Genomic DNA, 24567 nt, shown 5'->3' on the forward strand with positions numbered 1-24567 from the left:
CCATCAATTATTAACAGTGTAACATATTAAATACTCCAAACTTTTATTTTTACATAAATATATCAGAGAGAATTTTGTCATTATTGTTTATTTATTTATTTTAGAAAATTAATGTCGACATTTCAAAATCGTACCAAAACAAACAGACTCGTGTGGTATTGAGAAGCATACGGAAGGAGAGTAATAGTTGAATTACCCATTGGTTTTTGTTGTCATTATAAAAAGACAGGCGAAAAAATGTCTGAAGATGTTGGTGAAGCAGTTGGACTGGAAGATTTTCCTCCAGGAATGGCACCAAGAATATTGAGCATGACCAAAGCTGTGAACCAGCTTGAAGAAAATCTTGAACAATTGGTGTCCCTACCCTCGCATGAGGTCCATGAACAAGTATGTATGCAGTCACAGTGTACCACTTTACTGCACATCTACTAAGTATTGTGTGGCTATGTGAATAATGATGGTGGGAAATGGTCGGAACATGCACTTTTCTGGTGTTCTTACCTGGTGCCCGGTGCGGGCCTCCAACCTGCTAGGAAAGGGGTCCTGAAATGTCAAAGGCAAACAGTTACCTTAGTCAGTCCTATCCCAATATCATTCAAACATATTGGTAAATAATAATCATGGAGAACCCACAGTCGGAATAAAAGGGAACTAAGAAGATGTTTTAAAAATCACCTATTTTGTAACTCCATCAGTCCTTTTAAATTAATTCCTAACAAGTGTCTCACAGTTGCCTACCATAACCCCAACACTGTGACTGTACACAAACAAATTGTTAATATTCATCAAAGGTGAAAGGTTAAAGGGAAATGAGTCCCCAGGAGTGTATAGCCTTCCTTATAAAGATTATGTAGGTACGCCCGAAACCACGCGCGGCGCCACTGTCGACCATGTAATGTTTACATCGCCATTTTTTGCGGCCCACTAGCTTTTGTTTAGCTTAGTTTGAATGCTTACTGCATTCAGTGCATGTTTCAAATATTCAAATTACCTTGTTGTTTTGCAAGTGTATGCCCAATTCTTGAAATAGAATTTTTTTTCAGCGATTTAAACGGAAATTTGGTTATCAAACTTGGCAACATAATTTTCCGAGTAAAAATATTAAGGTAAGGCATCAATAACCATTATTTTAAGTTACATAAACAAGTTTATCGACCTATTTTCTCCCGGAAATGAGAAGCTTAAGATCGTTGATCACTTGATGTTTGAGCTTAGTGGCATTATATGTAGGCATATGGTCACGCGCGAAACTATGCACGGCGACGCTATCACCATCTTTTGCGCCCCATTGGATTTTGATTTTTGTTTGGCTTAGTTTGAATGCTTGGAGCGTTCAGCACATTCGCAGGGTATTAAAATTATCTTGTTGTTAAATAAGTTTATGCCCAGACTGTTCTTCAAAACTACTAATTCTTGCCGATTTCAATGCAATTTTTTTATATTAGCCTTGGCAAATTAGTATTCCGAGTAAAAGTAGAAAGGCAAGAAACTAAATCATATAATATTTGATGTAATAATGTTGTTTACTAGCCTCTATTCTACCGGATATGGGCAACTTTGAAATCATTGGTAATAGCGCAGTTGTGCAATCTAAGTCTCTTGAAGCTTAGATGCCTATTCGACATATTGTTGCCATGCCAATGTGATAGGTGTTAGTAGGAACGGTGTGAGAGGAAAGCCCTGCATTGTTTTTGACATGCTCAGGATATTTTTGGACCCATAAAACCTTTACATGCCAAGTTGCATGTCAGTTGGGCCCGCGGCTTGGATTTTATTGATTATTTCTAAATTTATAACAGTTGCCATGGCAACATGAGAGATGTTAGTAAGAACAGTATAAAAGGAAGGTCCTGCATTGTTTTTGATATGCTCAAGTGATTTGTTGACCCATAAAATCTTCACATGCAAAGTTGCATGTCAGTTGTGCCAGGGGTTTGGATTTTATTGATTATTTCTAAATTGACAACAATTGCCATGGCGACATGATAGATGTTAGTAAGAACAGTATAAAAGGAAGGTCCTACATTGTTTTTGACATGCTCAGGAGATTTGTTGACCCATAAAACCTTCACATGTCAAGTTGCATGTCAGTTGTGCCAGTGGTTTGGATTTCATTGATTATTTCTAAATTGACAACAGTTGCCATGGCAACATGATAGATGTCAGTAAGAATGGTATAAGAAGAAGGTCCTGCAATGTTAATGACATGCTCAGGTAATATGTTGACCTATAAAACCTTCACATGCAAAGTTGCATGTCAATTGGGCCAGAGGTTTGGGTTTTATTGATTATTTCGAAATTGACAACAGTTGCCATGGCAACATGATAGGTGTTAGTAAGAATGGTATAAGAAGAAGGTCCTGCAGTGTTGATGACATGCTCAAGTGATTTGTTAACCCATAAAACCTTCACATACCAAGTTGCATGTCAATTGGGCCAGCGGTTTGGATTTTATAGGTTATTTCTAAATTGACAACAGTTGCCATGGCAACATGATAGGTGTTAGTAAGAATGGTATAAGAAGAAGGTCCTGCAATGTTAATGATATGCTCAGGTGATTTGTTGACCCATAAAACCTTCACATGACAAGTTGCATGTCAATTGGGCCAGCAGTTTGGATTTTATTGATTGTTTCTAAATTGACGACAGTTGGCATGGCAACATGATAGGCGTTAGTAAGAATGGTATAAGAAGAAGGGCCTGCATTGTTAATGACATGCTCAGGTGATTTGTTAACCCATAACAAACACCTTCACATGATAGACTGCATGTCAATTGGGCCAGCGGTTTGGATTTTATATATCATTTCTAAATTGACAACAGTTGCCATGGCAACATGATAGGTGTTCGTAAGAATGGTATAAGAAGAAGGCCCTGCAATGTGATTTTTTGACCCATAAAACCTTCACATGCCAAGTTGCATATCAACTGGGCCAGCAGTTTGGATTTTATTGATTATTTCTAAATTGACAACAGTTGCCATGGCAACATGATAGGTGTTAGTGAGAATGCTATAAGAAGAAGGTCCTGCAATGTTGATGATATGCTCAGGTGATTTGTTGACCCATAAAACCTTCACATGCCAAGTTGCATGTCGATTGGGCCAGTGGTTTGGATTTCATTGATGATAATCTGAAAATTGACAACTTCATGGTTGCCATTAAAAGGCAAATATGATATGATGGAGATGTCTCACATTGTTTTTTACATGCTCATGTGGTTTATTAATCCATAAAACCCAAGTATCCCGAATTTTAATAAAATTGGACCTGTGGTTTAGAGTTAATGTGCATTTCTTTACCGAAATCTTTACAAATTACTACCCTTAATTCTAACATTTTGTTATGGTAAAGTCTAGCCAAAAATGCAGGCTAAAAAAAAATTCAAAAAATCGTATCTCCCTTATTTTTCAAGCTATTTCAAAAAATAAAAAACATTTTGTTTCTAATAAAGTTGTCTTTCATATACAACAATGATTTAAGGGTTAAATCTTTTTTGAAAATTTTATGGGCGTACCTAGATTGTGATTTAGTGTACCTTGGTCAGACCGGAAGGGATCTTAACACCAGGTTAACCCCTTCAGTATGGGCCAAAATCTTGCGGGCAGCATTAGCTGCCAGATGTGAGATGTTGCATCATTATACTCGCATTATAAAAAATAAAGTCACCGCTGTGTTAATCGTTTTCTCTTTCACCCGTGAATTTTGATAACCATAGAAAATATGATGAAGCCAGTTTACAGAGTATGGCGGTTACACAGGTACAACTGCAATGAATATAATCAAGATGCCGACATCAGCATCCTTACGTACCCACTTGCTCCTCATGACGGCTATGTAGGCATCACCGTATGGAAGGGGTTAACAGAGCACAAAAGATCCATTAGGTATGCCCAGGAAAATTCTGCTGTGTTCCAACATGTCAGTACAAAAAATCACAGTCTTGACTGGTGGGACAAGGCCAAAATTTTGTTTAAGTCCAACTGCAGCCTTAGAAGAAGAAAAAATTGTTGAATCAGCCTTAATCGAAGAATGTCTGAATTTGAACATCTCCAAAGGTCATTGGTCCCTGGACATAATCTTACGGTTAGCTGTGAGCCGCTTGGTTTAGGGGGTACGCGACACCTGGAGGTCATTTTCTAAAATATTTAGAGTAAAGAGCTGAAACTTCTCAGGTAAATAGGTATCCATATTGCCTACATTTTAGGTGAAGCAGAATGATGTATGTACACATGTACGTATACCAGTAGCGACATTTAAAAGTGCACAGCACCATTATTCGTGGACCAATTTGTTTTATTTTTTGGCTATGATTAGTCAGTAGGCACACCTAGGGCCGGTCATTGAGTAATTGAACAATTTCCTTTATACTTTTGCATACAGGCATTTCAATTTTAATGTCTGGCAAAAATCGTGAAAAATACAATTTTTTTGCTCTTGTTTCCATTATTACTCCAAACTCTTTCATCCTATTCAAAATATTGGAACGATCGGCCCTAGCAGTTACTAAAAGTAATATTCCCTGTAAGTTTCATCTAAATCTGATGTATATTAGATTTTTTATGATTAAAAAAAAGTAGAAAAATATCGAACGGAGATATGGCAACTTGAAATATGAATATATCTGTAACTTGCTTATAGTTTCACCAATTTGACTGATTTTTTCATGGCTTAATTCTTATTATATAATAAGTAAGTACAGTAAACATTATCAACATATTTTAATTATAAGTACTTTAAATATTGAAAAACTAAAGTATAAGTATGTCACAGTAGTGACGACGCACAGACGACAACATCATATAATTTGCTTTTTTGCACCTTTGGCGGTTTCTTCATATGAAACCTCTCTGCTGGGGGTCTTCAGGGTATCTAAATCATTGGAAAGAGGTTTATTTTCCAGTAGTGGGCGCCTTCTCTTTCCTCATCAGATTCCCCTCGCCAATCTATGTTGGTACGGCACCCCCTCCAGCATCATATGATGTACCTTCTTCTTCCTGTATAGCCTTGATCTTTTCCTCTTGCTTTCTTCTTTGGATTTAATCTTCCTCTTTGAATTGTTTAGTCTAATGTTGTCCTTTACCTCTGTCACCGTCACAGAGGTGCAGGTGAGGGCGGTGGTGGAGTGAGAGGTGGTGAGATCTTTAGTCGTCTTTGACTGCTTGCCATCTTTAACTGCTGTTTTTTGTCATTGTGATGTTCTTTTGTTCTTTTTGCTACCCATGATGACTGTACTAAAGAGTAATATGTACTAGCTAAAGTAATAGATTGCAATGAGAGCTCATGAGACATGCGTACTTCCCTTTTCAGAGCTAGCCGGGAACTAACGCTTAGTTTCGCACAAAGTTGGCGAAATATTCTCCCTCCACCTTCCTCCCTTCCCCTCCACAATCGTATTGGCCGTTGATACACTGGGCGAGTGTAAATTCAATCAAATTTCAACGTTATTCGCTGCGCCTGAAGGTCCTAAGTGGCACGCCTCCCTCTAGTGTGGGTTGCGCCTTTAAATCTGTCCTTTTAAACCTCACCCAGGACCTTTAAATTGCGCGCGGCTGGAAAATTATTTGTCGGGATTTATTTCTAAGTAGTATACGAACATTTTGAACACAGTTTTGAAAAATGCCATATCTTGACCAAATTCACCCCCCCCAGGTGTCGCGTACCCCCTTAAGAATTATCACCCTCCTGACCCCGCACCCAGCCCATTTCCCTGTTGACCTCACACCCCCACTCTCACATCCCCTCACCTCTGACTCTGCCCTGCGTGACAGATTATCCTGTTTTAGCGCTTCCCCTTCTCACATCTCAATTGTACTTATGTCTCCACAAATTCTTGTAATCTATACTTTCCTGAAAAGGGCTATAGCTATTAGCCGAAATATAGAAGTTATACTTTCTTCTAAGTTTCCTTTTATTCCAACTGTGGGTTCTTCGTGATTATTATTTACAAATGTGCTACAACAGTTTGTCAAAGTGACATTGGTAAATGTTCAGTTGTGCACATGGACACGATATAGCAATAGAAAATTAATTATTAATTTTGTAAATTATAATGTATCAACTTAATACAGGTAGTCGTCGACTTACGACCGAGTTCGGTTCCGACAGACAGGTCGTAAGTCGATCTGGACGCAAGTCGGTCTGTATATATATATACAGTATATATAACCCTTTATATAATATATATATACAGGTAAACGTCGACTTACGATGGCCGCGACTTACGATTTTTCGACTTTACGATGACGACGACGATATGATATATGTAACCCCTTCCATACGGTGCCGCACACGTAGGCGTCATGAGCAAGTGGATTCGCGACGCTGCCATATCGGCGTCTTGATTATATTTATTGTAGTCGCCCCTGTGTTTTTACATTCTCTCAAATGTGCCCTGAATCCCATTCTCTGTGGTTTTCAAAATTCGCGGGTGAAAGAGAGAACGATCGATATAAGCGGTGACTATATTTTATGATGTGAGTATTATTACGACACGTCGTACGGCTGGCATTGGCTGCTGCCCGCGAGATTTAAATCCTTACTGAAAATACATATTATAGTGTTTGAATATGGTAAAAAGGATAAAAATAATTAAATAAACTACTGTACATGTTTAATAGGCTATATTCAGTATCTCTGGTGGTTAATATACAGGTAGGCTAGGTACAGTGACCACGGAACAGTGATACACAAATTGGGGATCGACTTACGATGAAATCGTCTTACGATGGATCTATCGAAACCTAATGCCATCGTAAGTCGACGTTTACCTGTATATATATATATATGTATATTTAGCATACTGAAATAATCTTAGCATCTTTGAACTATGTTGTATAGTATTTTTAACCTTTTTATAATTTCATCTGATTTTCTTTGGGAAACGTAGCCTAGGCCTAAGCATATTGAATAAAATCCTATCATCTTTGACCTATGATATTTAATACTATATTTGTTAACCTTTTTATTATTTTACCTTCAGACTTTCTTTAGGAAACATATGCATGCTGAATAAAATCTTATTATCTTTGAGCTACGTTGTTTAATATTCATTAACTTTTTATCATTTTCGTTAGGAAACGTAGCCTAGGCCTACGCATACTGAATAAAGTCCTGTCATCTTTGACCTACAAATCCTTTTTTGTTGGTTACATTAAAATCATTGTAAAGCAAAATTAGGAAAAAAAAAAAAAAAAAATCAAAACACATTCTTTTCATTTACGTACTGTACCGAAAATATTGTTATCGACAACAGACTAGGCATAAACAAAGTTTACTGTTACATTTTATTAATCGCAAAACATAAGAATACAAAATGCTGTTCCGAACATTTTGTCATCGACAACAGACTAGGCATAAAAAAATACTGTTACATTTTATTAATTGCAAAACATGAAAATACAAAATGTAAGGCAAAATTAGGATTTTTTTATTTCAACAAAACACATTCTTTTCGTTTAAGTACTGTACCGAACATATTGTTATCGACAACAAACTAGAACAAACTAGTATATATATATACAGTATATTACCCTTTATATAATATATATATATATATATATATATATATATATTGTATATTTAGAAGACTCAAATAATATTAGCATCTGTGAACTATGTTGTATAGTATTTTTAAGCTTTTTATAATGTCATCTGATTTTCTTGGGGAAACGTAGCCTAGGCCTAAGCATATTGAATAAAATCCTATCATCTTTGACCTATGATATTTAATACTATATTTGTTAACCTTTTTATTATTTTACCTTCAGACTTTCTTTAGGAAACATATGCATGCTGAATAAAATCTTATTATCTTTGAGCTACGTTGTTTAATATTCATTAACTTTTTATCATTTTCGTTAGGAAACGTAGCCTAGGCCTACGCATACTGAATAAAGTCCTGTCATCTTTGACCTACAAATCCTTTTTTGTTGGTTACATTAAAATCATTGTAAAGCAAAATTAGAAGAAAAAAAGAAACACATTCTTTTCGTTTACGTACTGTACCGAAAATATTGTTATCGACAACAGACTAGGCATAAACAAAGTTTACTGTTACATTTTATTAATCGCAAAACATAAGAATACAAAATGCTGTGCCGAACATTTTGTCATCGACAACAGACTAGGCATAAAAAAATACTATTACATTTTATTAATTGCAAAACATAAAAATAAAAAATGTAAGGCAAAATTAGGATTTTTTTTATTTCAACAAAACACATTCTTTTCGTTTAAGTACTGTACCGAACATATTGTTATCAACAACAAACTAGAACAAACTAGTATATATATATACAGTATATATAACCCTTTATATAATATATATATATATATATATATATATATTGTATATTTAGCATACTGAAATAATCTTAGCATCTTTGAACTATGTTGTATAGTATTTTTAACCTTTTTATAATTTCATCTGATTTTCTTTGGGAAACGTAGCCTAGGCCTAAGCATATTGAATAAAATCCTATCATCTTTGACCTATGATATTTAATACTATATTTGTTAACCTTTTTATTATTTTACCTTCAGACTTTCTTTAGGAAACATATGCATGCTGAATAAAATCTTATTATCTTTGAGCTACGTTGTTTAATATTCATTAACTTTTTATCATTTTCGTTAGGAAACGTAGCCTAGGCCTACGCATACTGAATAAAGTCCTGTCATCTTTGACCTACAAATCCTTTTTTGTTGGTTACATTAAAATAATTGTAAAGCAAAATTAGAAGAAAAAAAAATTCGAAACATTCTTTTCGTTTACGTACTGTACCGAAAATATTGTTATCGACAACAGACTAGGCATAAACAAAGTTTACTGTTACATTTTATTAATCGCAAAACATAAAAATACAAAATGCTGTGCCGAACATTTTGTCATCGACAACAGACTAGGCATAAAAAAATACTGTTACATTTTATTAATTGCAAAACAAAAATACAAAATGTAAGGAAAAATTAGGATTTTTTTATTTCAACAAAACACATTCTTTTCGTTTAAGTACTGTACCGAACATATTGTTATCGATAACAAACTAGCCTAGGCATAAAAAGTTTGTTATATTTTATTAATTGCAAAGCATGCAAAAATACAAAATGCAATGCAAAATTAGGAAACATTTTACTTCAAACAAACAAAATGAAAGAATATTTAGCTGGCTGGGATGCTGACGCTGCCGGCAGCCTGCAAAAACTATCGTACTCGCGTCTCGCAGCGTGCGGAGTAATGTTCTGCACTGCCAGGCATAACATTGCAATTCTAAAATGTTAGATATTATTGCACCATCTCGTGGTCGTAAAGTCGATCAGTCGTAAGTCGCATAGGTCGTAAGTCGACGACTACCTGTATGCAATTTTCTTGGGGGAAATAAAAAACAAAAAAGTTGCTGAAACAGATTTCGTATGTAATGAAGTCGTGCCGGACGAATGGTACGTCATGTTTGTTAAGATAGATGCCGATGTCAAAGAAATGAATGGATGATAAATTCATCTAACCTAATGTAACCTAACCTAACCTAACATATTTAGTAAATCGGTACCTGTAATTTACGGTTATCCGGATCGTCGTCGTCATCGTCATGGATGTTGACGGCCTGTTCAATCACTCTTTCTGATTGTGGGGTATATAGGTTTTTCATAGCTTGAAAGAATGCATAGATTTCAGCTCCATAGCATTCCTTCAAGAATATATACCTTGTGAAGTACTGGCAGAAGTACTGAGGGCACACACCAGGCCTCAACTGGACCTGGCAGACAACACTTGACAAACGATAAGATGGCATCCTGATCCTATGCTAGCAACTTTGTTCGTTAGTATATTTGCTTGTAGTAAGGCATTTTTTATTTTTATTTACGCCAAGAAAATCGCATATTACGTTCATGTATTACAACTTACAAAATTAATATTTCATTTTCTAACGCTATATCGCGTCCATGTGCACAACTGAACAAATACCAACACTTTTTCTACTTTTCCTTTTTGCATTTGATTTTTATTTATTTATTTATTTTTTTATTTTTTTTATTTTTTTATTTTTTTCCTATGGAATGATTATGTTAGATGGAACTATTGGACAACGTAAATTTCTTGTGCATGTGTGATTCTGGAATTTCATTCAATAAGTCAGCATAGTTACGGTATTATTTTAGTTGTGCACACCTACGCGATGTAGCATTAGATGATTAGAAAATTAAATATTAATTTTGTAAATTATAATACTGTACATGAAAATAGTATGCAATTTTCGGTAAATGTTCAGTTGTGCTCAAGTACATGATATAGCAATAGAAAATTGATTAATATATTGTAAATTATAATATATCAACGTAATATTCAATTTTCTTGGCGGAAATAAAAAACAAAAAAGTTGCTTAAACAGATTTCGTAGGTAACGAAGTTGTGCTGGACGAATGGTACACCATGTTTGTTTTGATAGATGCTGACATTGAAGAAATGAAAGGATGATAAATTCGTCTACTCTAACCTAACTGAACCTAATGTGTATTTAGTAAATCGGTACCTGTATTTTAAGGTCATCCGGATCGTCGTTGTCACGGATGTTGGCAGCCTGTTCAATCATACTTTCTGATTGCGGGGTATATAGGTTTCTCATAGCTTGAAGGAATACATGGATTTCAGCTCCGTAGCATTCCTTCAAGAATATATACCTCGCGTGGTACTGACGGAAGTACCAAGGGCATACACCAGGCCTCAACTGAACTGTGCAGACAAGAACACTTGACAAACGACAAGATGGCATCCTGATCCTATGTTAGTGACTTCGTTCATTATTATATTTGCTCATAGCAAAATATTTTTATTTTTATTTCTGCCAAGAAAATCACATATTACATTCATATATTATAATTTACAAAATATTTAATTTTCTAGCGCTATATCGTGTACTTGTGCACAACTGAACAAATAACAAATTTTCTTGGCAGAAATGAATAATAAAGAACCTTGCATATCTGATAATGAATGAAGCTGCTAGGATATGGTACGGACGCCATGCTGTCGTCTGTCCAGTCCAGCCACTGTCACTTAGACGATGTCTTTCACTTTGTGGAATGGGTGTTCTCCAACTCCAGGTGACATTATTTAGCGCTGTTACAAAGACAATAGGGCTTTCTTGGACTTTGAGTGAACACGGGGTTCTGCTGTCATCTGTTAATTGCTCGAGGTGCAAAAATAATCAGACCGTCAACATCCGTGACGACAACAACAACATGGATGATCTTTAGAATTTGAGGTACTGAATTATTAAATACAGGTTAGGTTACATAGGTTAGGTTAAGTTAGAATAGACGAATTTATCATGCTTTCATTTCTTTGACCTCGGCATCAATCAAAACAAATATGGTGTATCATTCAACTGCCGTGACTTTGATTGTTAGTAAAACGGTTTTAGCAACCTTTCTGTTATTGATTTCTGCTAAGAAATTCACATATTATGTTGATGTATTATAATCTACAAAATAATTAATGTTCTATTGCTATATCGCGTAGGTGTGCACAACTAAAAATTTACCCGACTACTTACTATTATAAGATACAAATGCACAATTGTGGTAAAGACTGATTGGTCATATCTTCCATTCACTTATCTCATTGAGTATATAGAAAGACAGTAAACATGAAATGCAGTAATAACTAAAGGAGGGAAGAGAGTAAGATGTAAGAATAGTGTTGAATTAAAATCTCCCAATCCTAAGGCCAAGGCAAAGAGTTCTACTTTTAGATTACATGACAGGTTGTAGTTTTATCAGCCTTGAAGTGAGTCTAGATGGTCAGGAAACTTTGATTTAGTCTACTGTACAATGACACCTAGATCAGAATGGAATAAACAGTGTTTTATAGGAGTATTGTTGAAGTGTCTTGAATGAAAAGATGTTGCTGTGTAACAAATTGAAGTTGAAACAATAACCACATTCACAAATTGTATACAATCTGTATTTCAGTCTCCTCGCCAACTCTGGATATATATTGCTTCCATGATTTTTTTTTTTTTTTTTTCTGATAAAGTATTTCTCAATAAGAAATTGTTGGAAACTAATAATAGTGGTACTGAATTTTGAAAACAATAAATTTGATTAGCTACCTCCCTTGTAAGGAGGAAAAAGTTGTTGGTATATAGATGAATTTTATATGCAAGTCTGTGGAATGCATGCAAGCATTTTTAATATATAATATGTTGAGAATTGGAAAATGTTTGTTTTTGGGCTTAAATAACCAATTCTAACTAGCCTAATTGATATTTGTTGGGTTTCAGATGGTAATTGCCCCCCCAATGTTTAGTTCTTAATAGACTTTCCAACCAAATTATACTAAATAGCATAGTATTGAGTAACACTAGCACTAATGATTTTTAAAATAAATTTTGTACATTACTCACAAGAGGCTGCCATGTTTGTCATAATTATTTTAACCAAAATAATAATAGTGTAATACCAATAGACACTTTTCCAGAAAATGGGAAATTAGTAAAAGAAATCTTAAATCTCTTAAGGTGTGGAAAGAGCAATAATCTCTTAAATATGATGATGCCTACATATGCATCATGAGCTGTGAGTGGGGTATACAAGGGTGCTGGTGTTGCTTCCTGATTTTATATTTTTTTTTGTAGTTGTAACTGAGTGACCCCTGTATTCTGTGAACAGGGTTGATCACATTTTCTGTGTTATATTTATTCAGGGTGAAAGAAAATAAGTATAACCGTAGTAACTTTATATTTTGTAATGCGGGTATTGTGATGCATCATTGTACGTCATGCAACCTGATGTGTACGTGAATGGTTGACTTGTATTGAAGAGGATAAAAAGAATCTAACTCCAACATTAACTCCTTCCATATGGTGCCGCATACGTAGGCGTCATGAGGAGCAAGTGGATTCGCGAGGCTGCCATATCAGCGTCTTGATTATATTTATTGTAGTTGTCCCTGCATAACTGACATAATCTGTAAACTGGCTTCATCATATTTTCTATGGTTATCAAAATTCACTGGTGAAAGAGAGAACGATCGATATAAGCGGTGACTATTTTTTATGATGCGAGTATTATGACGCAACATCGTAAGTCTGGCAGCTAATGCTGCCCGCGAGATTTTGAACCGTAGTGAAGAAGTTAAAGGCTCAGATAAGATTCCAGCCATCCACTTGAAAACTCTTGTCCCAAAAGCAATAAAAGTCTTAACTGGAAAAAAAATCCTGCACATCTGTAGTAAAACCAAACCAATTGCCTGAAAATCCTGCATCCTACATTCATATCTCATTATCATTCACTACGTTAAACTGATGGAGAGATTAATATAAAAAAGAAATAATTTGTACCATGAATAGGTGAAAATGATGACCCTATAACAGGAGGCATGTAGCTGTGACCGAAGCACCTTTGTCCCATGCATTTGATTGTTATAATAATGATAATGTTTATTTGCCAATAAATCAAATACAGATAAAGAAAAAACACGTAGTTTGAAATTACAACTACAATTGTCGAGGATAACAAAAAAACGGGAGCTGATTTCCATAGTGGTCCTCCTGTGCTAGGGCAGGTGACAATCACTGTTGGGATTTGAACCCAAAAGTAAGAAAATTCAAGACCAGCATGCTTCTGATTATGCCACAAGTGCACACACGATAGCTCTCAGTAATTAAACTTAGATGGCTTATTGGTGAATTGTAGGAATTAACATACCAGTCATTTTTGTTTATTGAATATTGCTTGGTTTTTCAGCCATTATTTACTTGTAAACAGGCATTGGGAATATTTGCTGTGTTGGGAAATATTGTCAATTATTTTTTCTTGTGTAGATATTCTGTAATGAAAATGTATGTCAACTGTGAATCTTTGTTATTGCTGTTTCATGTTATGATTTCTTTTAATCCATTTCAGTAGATTTTTTGAGTTACATATACATGTACCAGAGGCTTTTTTCCCCTTACAAGGCAGGTAGCCTCTTTGAGATACACTTGGTGAAAAGGAATTATATGAATTGTTTTCTTCCCCAGCTGTCTCCAGTGGAGCGTGCTAAATTAGGCATGTTGGAAATCTATGCCATCAATTCTTTATTTTGGGGTAAGTTGTATTGTTCATTGTGTCTTCTGGTGTTACTACAAGAAGAATAGGTAAATTTTTAGTTGTGCACACCTATGAGATATAGCAATAGGGAATTAATTGTTTTGTAAATTATAATACATCAATATAATATATGAATTTCTTTGTGGAAATCAATAACAAAAAAGTTGCTAAAACTGATTTACTAACGAATGAAGTCACGGCGATTGAATGATACGCCATGTTTGTTTTGATAGATGCTGAGGTTGAAGAATTTAAAGGATTATAAATTTGTCTATTCTAACCTAACCTACCTACCTTACCTAACCTAACCAGTATTTAGTAATTCAGTACCTCAAATTCTAAATATCATCCAGGTCATCATTGTCATCAGATGCTAATAGCCTGAATATTATTGTACATACATACATATACCAAGGCTTTTTCCCCCTTCCAAGGGAGGTAGCCAAAAAGGGAAAGGCATAAAAACACTCCCACCCATTTCATCCCTAAATACACTCCACACCCCTCCCGCCCTTCCTCTCATCTGAGCACCTCCTGGATGACGGGTCATCCCTGCACCCTGCCCACCGCCCTGGGTCAGAAGCAGTGTCGCAAGACACAGTACATCCACAGCAAGGCCGCTTCATTTAATCGGCGACCCCCCCTCTCCGTCCCCCTTTGCATATAAGGCGAGGACGGGGAGAAATTCCCTTCGGGCTGCGTCAAAATTTACTCACACATACTACCCCACCCCCCCGCCCATTCCTCCTCATGCAGTCACATCATCATCCATATACAACCATTCTCCACTCACCTCTGTCTTCCGTCCTCTCCCTTCCTTCCTCAACAGACATTCCCCTCTTCCCCAAAGCCCCCTTCACCCCATCCATCCACCTCATCCTAGGACGTCCCCTCATGTTCACTCCCTCCACATCTGCCTTCCATACCTCTTTTACTAGTCTTTCTTCACTCATTCTTTCCATGTGTCCAAACCATCCTAATATTCTTTCATCAACCCTATCTCCCAAATCCTTTTTCACCCCTGTTCTCCTCCTCACCTCCTCATTTCTCACTCTATCCAGCCTAGTAACCCCCACCATACTTCTCAGACACCTCATCTCAAACACATTCAAACTCCTTCTCTCTTCTTCTCTTATGTTCCACGTTTCTGCCCCATACAGTGCTGTTGGCACAATCACTCCTTCATACAGTCTCCTCTTCGCATCCATTCCCAAATGTCTATTCCTCATTACACACTTTAAACCACCAAGGCATTTACTCGCTATTATTGTACCTTGGGCAATTAACAGACGATGGCAGAACCCTGTGTTTTCTCATAAAGTCCAAGGAATCTGTATTGTCTCTGTAACAGCACTTATTAACATCACCTGGAGTTGGAGAACACCTGGTCCACAACATGAAAGCCATTGTCTAATTGAGAGTGACTGGACTGGACAGATGATAAAATGGCATCTTGACTGTATCCTAGCGGTTTCATTCATTAGTAGATTTGCTTGTAGCAGGGTTTTTTGTTATTTCCGCCAAGAAAATTGCATACTATATTTATGTATTATAATTTACACATTTAATCTTTAATTTTCTAATGTTATATCATGTAGGTGTGCACAACTAAAATAATACTGAAGAATATTTGTTGTCAATCTAGAGAATTGTGTGGAGATTTTTATGTTTCACTTTATTTATTTATATATATATATATTATAGATTGTCCTTGAAAAATATCCAGCAAACAAAGCATTACAATTATCACCCTTACTTAGTGTTTACTCTGCCAAAGTTACCAGCAGTTCCCATCTTCAAACTTCACAAATCAAATCTATCTATATACCAAGGGCTTCCCCCCCCCCCCATGTAATGGAAGTAGCCATGTCAAAAGGCATATATCCACTCCCACCCATTCCACTCCCATCCACCACCCTTTCCTCCCTCTCATCTTAGCTCCTCGTGGATGAAGGGTCATCCCTGTATTCTGCCTACTGCCCTGGGTTATAAGCAATGCAGCAAGATGCAGCACATATGAAGTGGCCTTGCTGTGGCAGCAGCCACCAGATTGGCCCATAAGTCACTCATGGAAGAAATATTGTTTAGTGTAAGAGTAGGTTAGAGCAGTGATGCTTGGTTTTGTATTGGATAAATCCAGATGAATTTATTACTTTGTTTTGTATTCCTTTAATAGGGAAGAGTGTGTAGCTCTGTTTGTATACTTAATCTGGATGTTGCCAGGTGATTTTACTCAGCTGATGAAATTTATTGTGTTTTTAAAAGGGTTGACTAGCTATTTCTAGATGTGCCACTTGTATTTATTCTGGGTATTATCAGTCGATTTCTTTCACCCATGAAAGTGTCCCCTACCCCCAGATCTCTGTACTCTCTGTCTCTATTTCTTCTTCATTATCTGAAGACAAATTTGAGCATTACTCTGAATGGTCTTCCAGTGTTGATGAAGACAAGTGGGGAGGATGTTGACCAGTCGCTACGGGAAGACTACAAGGTTGAAATGGGTCGTCTAAAGGAAGCTCAGGGACGCCTTTCTGAACTGGAGGCACGGGCCCATAGATCAACCATAGACAGACAGGCAGCAGGAAGGTTCATCCGTAGGGGCTTGGGCCATAGTACAAGGAGAACAGAAGAAGAAGGTAAGATTATCATAATAATTATTATTATTATTATTTTATATATATATATATATATATATATATATATATGTATATATAAAACGTATATATATATATATATGTATATATGTATATATATTGCAAGTGGAGAGTTTATTCCAGACTAAGACTCGTGTGTTTCCTACTCTGCTTACGTCAACCTGTTAGAATGTCTCAACAAATATATATATATAATATATATATATATATATATATATATATATATATATATATATACATATACAGTCAGTCTCCATGATATGACCTAGATCGGTTCTGACCAACCAGTTGTAAGTCAGATTGGTCGTAAGTTGGATCCCATTCAAAATGGCCGACACGAGGGTTATACTCTAGGATACATGATATCAATCTGTTGCATTTTTAAGTAACTTTTTCTATTGAATACTATTATATACAAGCTGTTTACTATTTATTTATAAATTTTATGCCTTTTAGTTTCATTTTTATAATTTTTTCTTAGTTTTTTAATGTTTTAATACTGTACTGTATTTTAGTATACTGTATATACGTATACAGGTACTGTATGTATATACTGTATCTGTATACACACACACACCTATTAATATAACCTTGCTTACCATTTTTAAGGTTTTTAAATTGTAGTTTCCTTTTGATAGTTTTTTTCTTAACTCTTTAATTGTTATATGCACTCCAAATATATGTGTATTTTAAGATCTATCTTTCTCATCCATTTTAATGCATTTAAGTGTGAGATATAGGTACAGTACATTTATCTTTGTATACAGCATTGAGTAAAAGCAGCAACGACTGCAACAGCACTGTAGGAGAGAAGCCAAACACAGAGTATAGGATCCAATGTATTTAATGTTTCGACCAGCAGGGCTTCTTCAGAAATAACGTAGTGGACAAACACCTGACTCCTTATATAACCCAAACTTGCGGGGAGAAATAAACATGAAACTGGTGTGAACACAATTTGTGTAAATTGCTTGTTACTTTATTGAAATTGCTAAAGGTTTATTTATTGTAAAAAATCCATTGTTTTGATTTATATTATCAATGAGAGATATAAAAGCAGATTCAAAACATCTACATTTCATTGCGTATGTCATAACTCGGATAGTGACTGTGTATATATATATATATATATATATATATATATATATATATATATGTATATATATATATATATTTATTCCTTCCACTCCCTCCTGTCATTTTTGAGAAGGATGAACTACATATTTACTTAGTTGTGTTTATCTAGTGAAGTATTGCCCTACTTCCCACCTCTCCCAAGTGTTTGTGTGTGCATGTGTATTATCTCCCCCCCCCCTCTCTCTCTCTCTCTCTCTCTCTCTCTCTCTCTCTCTCTCTCTCTCTCTCTCTCTCTCTCTCTCTCTCTCTCTCTCTTTTTTCTCTCTCTTTTTTCTCTCTTTTTTCTCCATCCACTGCTGGAGTCAGAAGCAATGCAGCAAGATATCAAGTTATATCAAATATAATTATACATTTGATATCAGTAATATTTGTTTTGCATTAAGGGTTCCCCACCACCCCAATTTCTCAACTCTCCTCAGCTCTTCATCTGTTCTAGGCAACAGATATCCACACTGTGCCCACATGTTTGGCATGAGGATGGCTGACGTACTATCTACATCAGAAATAAGTGGCAGTGAACTTCCATTCAAAACACCTACTTCTTTATGGTTACTCTGTCCCTGCTTCCTCAATACAACTCTGTTCTGTTTTGCATTTGCTTTACTATAAAAAAGCCAAACACTGCCAGACATAATCTGACAAGATTCTTTCCCACTTATCCTCTTGTCTTTCTGCCATTCAAATATACACAGAGAACTCCTCCTCTGACCTCAGAGTAGGTGGTGCAACTGTGTGTCACAGACAGAATCCAGATCTTTCCCCTCCCCCTTACTTCAGTCTTTATTACTGAAATCTGGTATCCTCACCATTTTACACCATATTTTCTGCTTCTCTTTCTCTTCCTCTCCCTCTCTTTGGGCACAGTCACGTGTGTGTGGGTGTGTCATTAGTATGCTTCTGAATGTCTGCACTCCGACCTACATTCCATCGTATTCCCATTAGGTGCCTGTTCAAGTAGTCATTCATGCCTATGTGGCACCGTGGTCACGCCTGGTATGCATGACTGTATGTGACCCTATGTGACCCTCATGTGTAGCTGTCCATATGAAAGGGTTTTTTTTCATGAGATGTCTGCTGGTTAGGGTAACACTGTGTCATGCTACACTGAATTGTGCTATGTGCTGTTACAGCACACTATGCCACACAAGGTACCATCTTGTGTCAGCATTCCTGGCAGTAAATGAGCCAATAAAACAGTTTGGGATGCATCACCAACCTCTTTGAATGCATCCACCTCACTGCATGCATCAGACTTTAGTTTGATTCTCTGGTTCATATTATAAATTTAAAGCAAAAGTGCTGGTAGAAACTCCTTAGAAACCATGTCAAGACTGGCAACCCTCACATTCAGCAATGGCTCTCTTTCCATCAATGTAATGTTTTGAGACATCTTTGATGAGCTTAACCTCTTCGATATGATGATGCCTACGTAGGCGTCATGAGGAGCAAGTGGGTACACGAGGATGCCGATTTCGGCGTCTTGATTATATATATTGTAGTTGTACCTGCGTGACCCCCATACTCTGTAAACTGGCTTCATCATATTTTCTATGGTTATCAAAATTCACGGGTGAAAGAGAACGAGCAATACAGCGGTAACTTTATTTTTGACAATGCGAGTATTATGGCGCAACATTGCACGTCTGGCACGAGATTTTGGCCCGGAGTGAAGGGGGTAAAAACAAGACAAGTTTGTCTCACCCGTGGTTTTTCTCTTGTTGAATGACAACCCCACCTGTCCTTGTAGCACTCATTTTACTACATCCCACATCATATGTGAATATCATATTGATAATTTGTTGGTAATGAAATACTGTCCTCTTTCTCCTATCATCCTCTAAGGCAGTGGTTTTTAACCTTTTACAGTGCCTGTACCCCTTGATATTTCAGAAAAATTTCCTTGTACCCCCATCTAATACAAATGCAATGCAAGCATGTGAAAAGGATTAGTGATACAAACCTTCCTTTGCTTTCTCATTATAAATATACAGTAACATCACACTGGCTATCATGTCTCGTACCCCCAGGTTTAAAGTTTTGTACCCCTTAGGGGTACAGTAAGGGGTACAGGTACCCCAGGTTAACCCCTTTAACTCATGCCAGCCACTTGTTGTGTAGATACGAAAAACTGGATATGGTAATGTACTTTATAAAACACCTATACATATGTGTAGTCATGAGACACTGAAATGCTTTCATATTCTTCATGCTAGCCCTTGCTATAAACAATGAGATACTAGATTTTTTTTTTTTTTTTTTTTTTTAGATATCTAGATTTCAAAGTGTCCTTTTTTTTATCATGTCATCTGAGGTTAAAGGGTTAAGAACCACTGCTCTAAGGCCATTATCTTAGGAATTAATTGAGACAGATTACTAGAAGAACACTGTACAGCTCCATGGAATCCTATGGCATTACCCTGAGTAAAACAAATGTTGCTCAGTACAAAAGTAGCTAATATTTTTGTTAATGCAAAAAGATAGCCAAGGCTAAGAATTATTAAAGACATATCAGTCTTTAAAAACCTTTTTCATTCTTCACAACCTAATGGGAGCAGAGTTAAGACTACCTGAAGATATCCATATCAAACTAATGTTAATATATTTTTTGTAGATAATGAAGGACGCAGGGACGGGAGCAAGGAAAGCCAACCAAATAGAAAGAAGAGGAAATCTGCTGTGAAGGAAGAAGAAGCTGTTGCAGATAGACCCCGTTCTTCATCAGTGGAGTGCATTGATGTAGATGCCAGTTCTGATCAGGAAGAAGCCTCTAAACATCCTAAAAAGACAGAAAGAAATTGGTATGAGGATTCATGGGGTTAGAGGTTTTAGACAATAATAGATGTTCTAGATATTCTAGAACATAATATATGGTGCAGTGTGCTGGTGGTGCAATCAGAAAGATGCGGGTCTCGTATCTCTCTAGTCGTGGGTTCGAGTCTCGCACTTTCTTATTCCCAACAGTGACTGTCTCCTGCCCCAACAGTCCAAATGTATGGGGAAAAGGTGACAGCTTTGGCTGCAGTTACATGCCTAATGGCAAATGTTCCTTATCCTCCTGTAGTATAAGATGTGCATGGGAGATTGTGAATTCTGAACTTCACAGGGCAGTTTTTCAATGTAGTAGTATAATTAATTAATTTTGTCCTGGCTAATGTATGTTTGCTAATGATCGTCTTGTAAGGTGGACATTGAAGTGAATTGCCTCCCAGCTACCTATCTTCGAAACTCATCAAAACTGTCACCTCTATCTAAAGGTTCAGCTTGAAGGGCTGCTACTCATTCTCTAGATCAAGCCCAAGGTGATGACTGGTGACTGCTTCCTTCCTTCCTTCCCTTCTTCTTCTTCTTCTTCTTCTTCTTCTTCTTCTTCTTCTTCTTCTTCTTCTTCTTCTTCTTCTTCTTCTTCTTCTTCTTCTTCTTCTTCTTCTTCTTCTTCTTCTTCTTCTTCTTCTTCTTCTTCTTCTTCTTCTTCTTCTTCTTCTTCTTCTTCTTCTTCTTCTTCTTCTTCTTCTTCTTCTTCTTTTCTTCTTCTTCTTCTTCTTCTTCTTCTTCTTCTTCTTCTTCTTCTTCTTCTTCTTCTTCTTCTTCTTCTTCCAGTAACATAGAAACAAATCAATCTAAAGTTTCTTCACAGAGAGATCTATAGGAGAGTTGAGGTAGTGTTATTGTGTGACTCTTGTCCAGGCTGTGAAACTCAAGACAACAAATAAATGCCAGGCAGTTTTGCTCAGGACCCAGGAATTATTTCAAATAAGATTCCACCCCTGCATCTCGGTGTTGTAGTCCACCCAGTAGCTGAAAGACCTTGAGAATTATATTTGGAAGAAATTGAAAGTTACTTCTGGAAAGGAATTTTTTTTTTTAAACTATACTGCCCAATAATTGGTAAAACAGATTTCATATTAGTATAATTGGAAAATTTACTGTAAATTTGACATAACACTATCAAGAAGAATGTGTTTTTATAGGAGAGAATGTAATTGTAAAACTTTTGCTAATAAATTATAATGACCAGTGAAGTTTGTAATTTGTCCATTAACATATATGTGCAGCCCGAAGGGATTTCTCCCTGTCTTCTCCTTTTCTGCATGAGGGGACGGAGAGGGGGTGGTCACCAATTTAATGAAGCGGCCTTGCTGTGGATGTGCTGTGTCTTGCAACACTGCCTCTGACCCAGGGCAGTGGACAAGATGCAGGGATGACCCGTCATCCAGGAGGTGCCAACATAAGAGGGAGGGTGGAGGGGAGTGGAGTGTATTTGGGATGGAATGGGTGGGAATGGTTTTTATGCCTTTTTCTTTGTGGCTACCTCCCTTGTAAGGGGGAAAAATCCTATGGTATATGTATGTAATATTGTTTTGAACAAAAGGAGGCTTTCAATGAACAAGAAATGTCTATGGAGCAGGGCAGAGAGTGCAGAAGATACAAGTAAATGAAAAAAATATGCAAATGGATGAAGGGATGATGCAGATAAAGAGGTATTCTTCATTTGCATTGGGCAGTGGACAGGATGCAGGGACGACCCGTCATCCAGGAGGTGCCAAGAGGGAGGGAGGGGAGTGGAATATATAGGAAATGGAATGGGTAGGAGTGGTTTCTATGCCTTTTTCTTTTTGGCTACCCCCCGTTTAGGGAAAAAAGCCTTTGGTATATGTATGCATGCATTGTATTTACAATTTGTCAGGATGAGGAATGGGGGTTGACACCTTATGAATTGGTGGGAATAAACCAGGTTTGGCTGTTGGGTTCTTCAGTGGAAGTGTTGTATCAGTCAGTCAGATCTTTGCCCCAGGTTTCTCTTGCATGAGACTGATTCCCAGGTGACCAGATATGGCAACTAGGTGAGTCCATAAGTCATTGAAGAAAGAAACGCTTCTGTCTTGGGACTGTCAGGGTGGGGCATTATGAAACGAGGCACTTCATGCTCTGTGTGGTGGCCACATCCCAGACAACTTGATTCTGTGGCCATGTCAACTCTGGTGATGCTGCTCCAGTGCTGGATGGTGTACCAAACACAAGTGTGCTGATGGAGTACCCACTTGAGGGGGTTTATGTCTGGGAGGTTGTTGGCAGTACATTGAGTTTGATGTTATGTCTTGGAGAGCCTTTTTAGTAATACATGTGTGAATGTATTTTTGTATAGATTCACTGGTGGTAGATTGTTGTATTCTTAAGTAGTACAGTATTTTTTTTTTTTTTTTTTTTTCCCCGGTTGGTGGTGAATGGTGGTTAAGGTCCTAGTACAGAACTGCATCTATCACTTTCATATGATGTTCTATGTGGAGGATTTCAGTTTCTGTGTGCAGGTATTTGGGTGTTTTTGGTGCAACGTATCATTAACCTCAGTACTTTATTTTGTATTGTTTTAAAAGTTCATATATACTGTGCAGACTATTAGGAACCACATTCTAGAAATACAGTCAAGGGTAGTTGTTATTGTTTTAAGACTTATTAGTTTCTCCCTGTAATTTGAAGTTTGTGCTAGGATTGGATTTTAGTAGGTTCATTCTCTTGTTAATTTTCATTGTTAGGTATTTCATCTATGGGTTAAAATCACATGAGTATGAAATGTATAGTCTGGAACTGTATGGCTCTAAAGTTAATATACGGTTTCCCCATAATATCCAAGGTTTTCTCTTGTTAATTTTCATTGTTAGGTATTTCATCTATGGGTTAAGATCACATGAGTATGAAATGTATGGCTCTAAAGTGAATTTACGGTTTGCCCATAATATCCAAGGTTTTCTCTTGTTAATTTTCATTGTTAGGTATTTCATCTATGGGTTAAGATCACATGAGTATGAAATGTATGTCCCTAAAGTGAATTTACTTTTTCCCCATAATATCCAAGGTTTGGTTCACCACATGGAAAGGATCCCACAAGCGTTGCTCCACTCCTGTGTATTACATCTAACGCATTTTGTACTTGTTAGCAGTGTTCATACACGCAAATGTAGACAGGCAAGCAGATACACAGAGACAGGGAAGTGTGTTATAGTGATTATCAGAAATGCTATTGTGCTGGAGGAATGGGTCGAGAATCCGTGGAAGTAATTTGTAAGGGTTGCGACCAAAAAAAGTTTGAGAACCCTTGCTCTAGATCAGTGTTTCTCAACATATGGCCACATGGCCAAAATGGGCCATAGAAAATTTCATGTGGGCCACAGAAATTTCATTGTTTTACTGGGTAATAAGTTCAAAATGTTTTGTACTCTTAAATTTGATATTTTCTGCTTTTAGCCTTTGGCAGAACAATTGAAATTTAAGAAAACTTTGAACTGCAGCTTATATTTTATTTTTTGGCCTAACCTTAACTCGCCCAAAACAAGTGCTAAGATAAGAGGGAAGGTGGATGGGTGTGGAGTGTATTCAGGGATGGAATGGGTGGGAATGATTTTATGCCTTTTCCTTTTTGGCTACCTCCCTTGGTATATGTATGTATGGTACTTCACAAAATGTTTTTGCTCCACTCCTATATGTAGCTGATATGGTAACACAATACGATAACTCATTTGATCTGGATGTTCGAAGTGATTTCTTAATGTGGGAACGAGAGGTGATACTTTAGTTTAAAGTTGCTCTCTGTGTAGTAAACTTTGGTACGTTCTGCCTTGTTCTAAGTTTGTGAATAAATATATATTTTTAAAAAGAATTGCTCTTATGGCTAACCAGAAGAAACCATG

The 24567-nt window shown here is 36.7% G+C and overlaps 1 protein-coding gene across 1 annotated transcript; it reads left to right on the forward strand.

Annotated features, from left to right (window-relative positions):
• Positions 1–118: 118 nt before the first annotated feature.
• Positions 119–21316, forward strand: LOC143041482 (nuclear nucleic acid-binding protein C1D-like). The gene is made up of 4 exons (XM_076213394.1): positions 119–387; positions 14024–14090; positions 16529–16729; positions 20496–21316. The coding sequence occupies exons 1-4, from the start codon at positions 238–240 to the stop codon at positions 20702–20704; spliced, it is 627 nt and encodes a 208-aa protein (XP_076069509.1). The 5' UTR covers positions 119–237; the 3' UTR covers positions 20705–21316.
• Positions 21317–24567: the final 3251 nt, after the last annotated feature.

Source organism: Oratosquilla oratoria, chromosome 31 (genome assembly GCF_046742065.1).
Source record: "Oratosquilla oratoria isolate Oo_2021 chromosome 31, ASM4674206v1, whole genome shotgun sequence".
Taxonomy (NCBI): Eukaryota; Metazoa; Arthropoda; class Malacostraca; order Stomatopoda; family Squillidae; genus Oratosquilla; species Oratosquilla oratoria.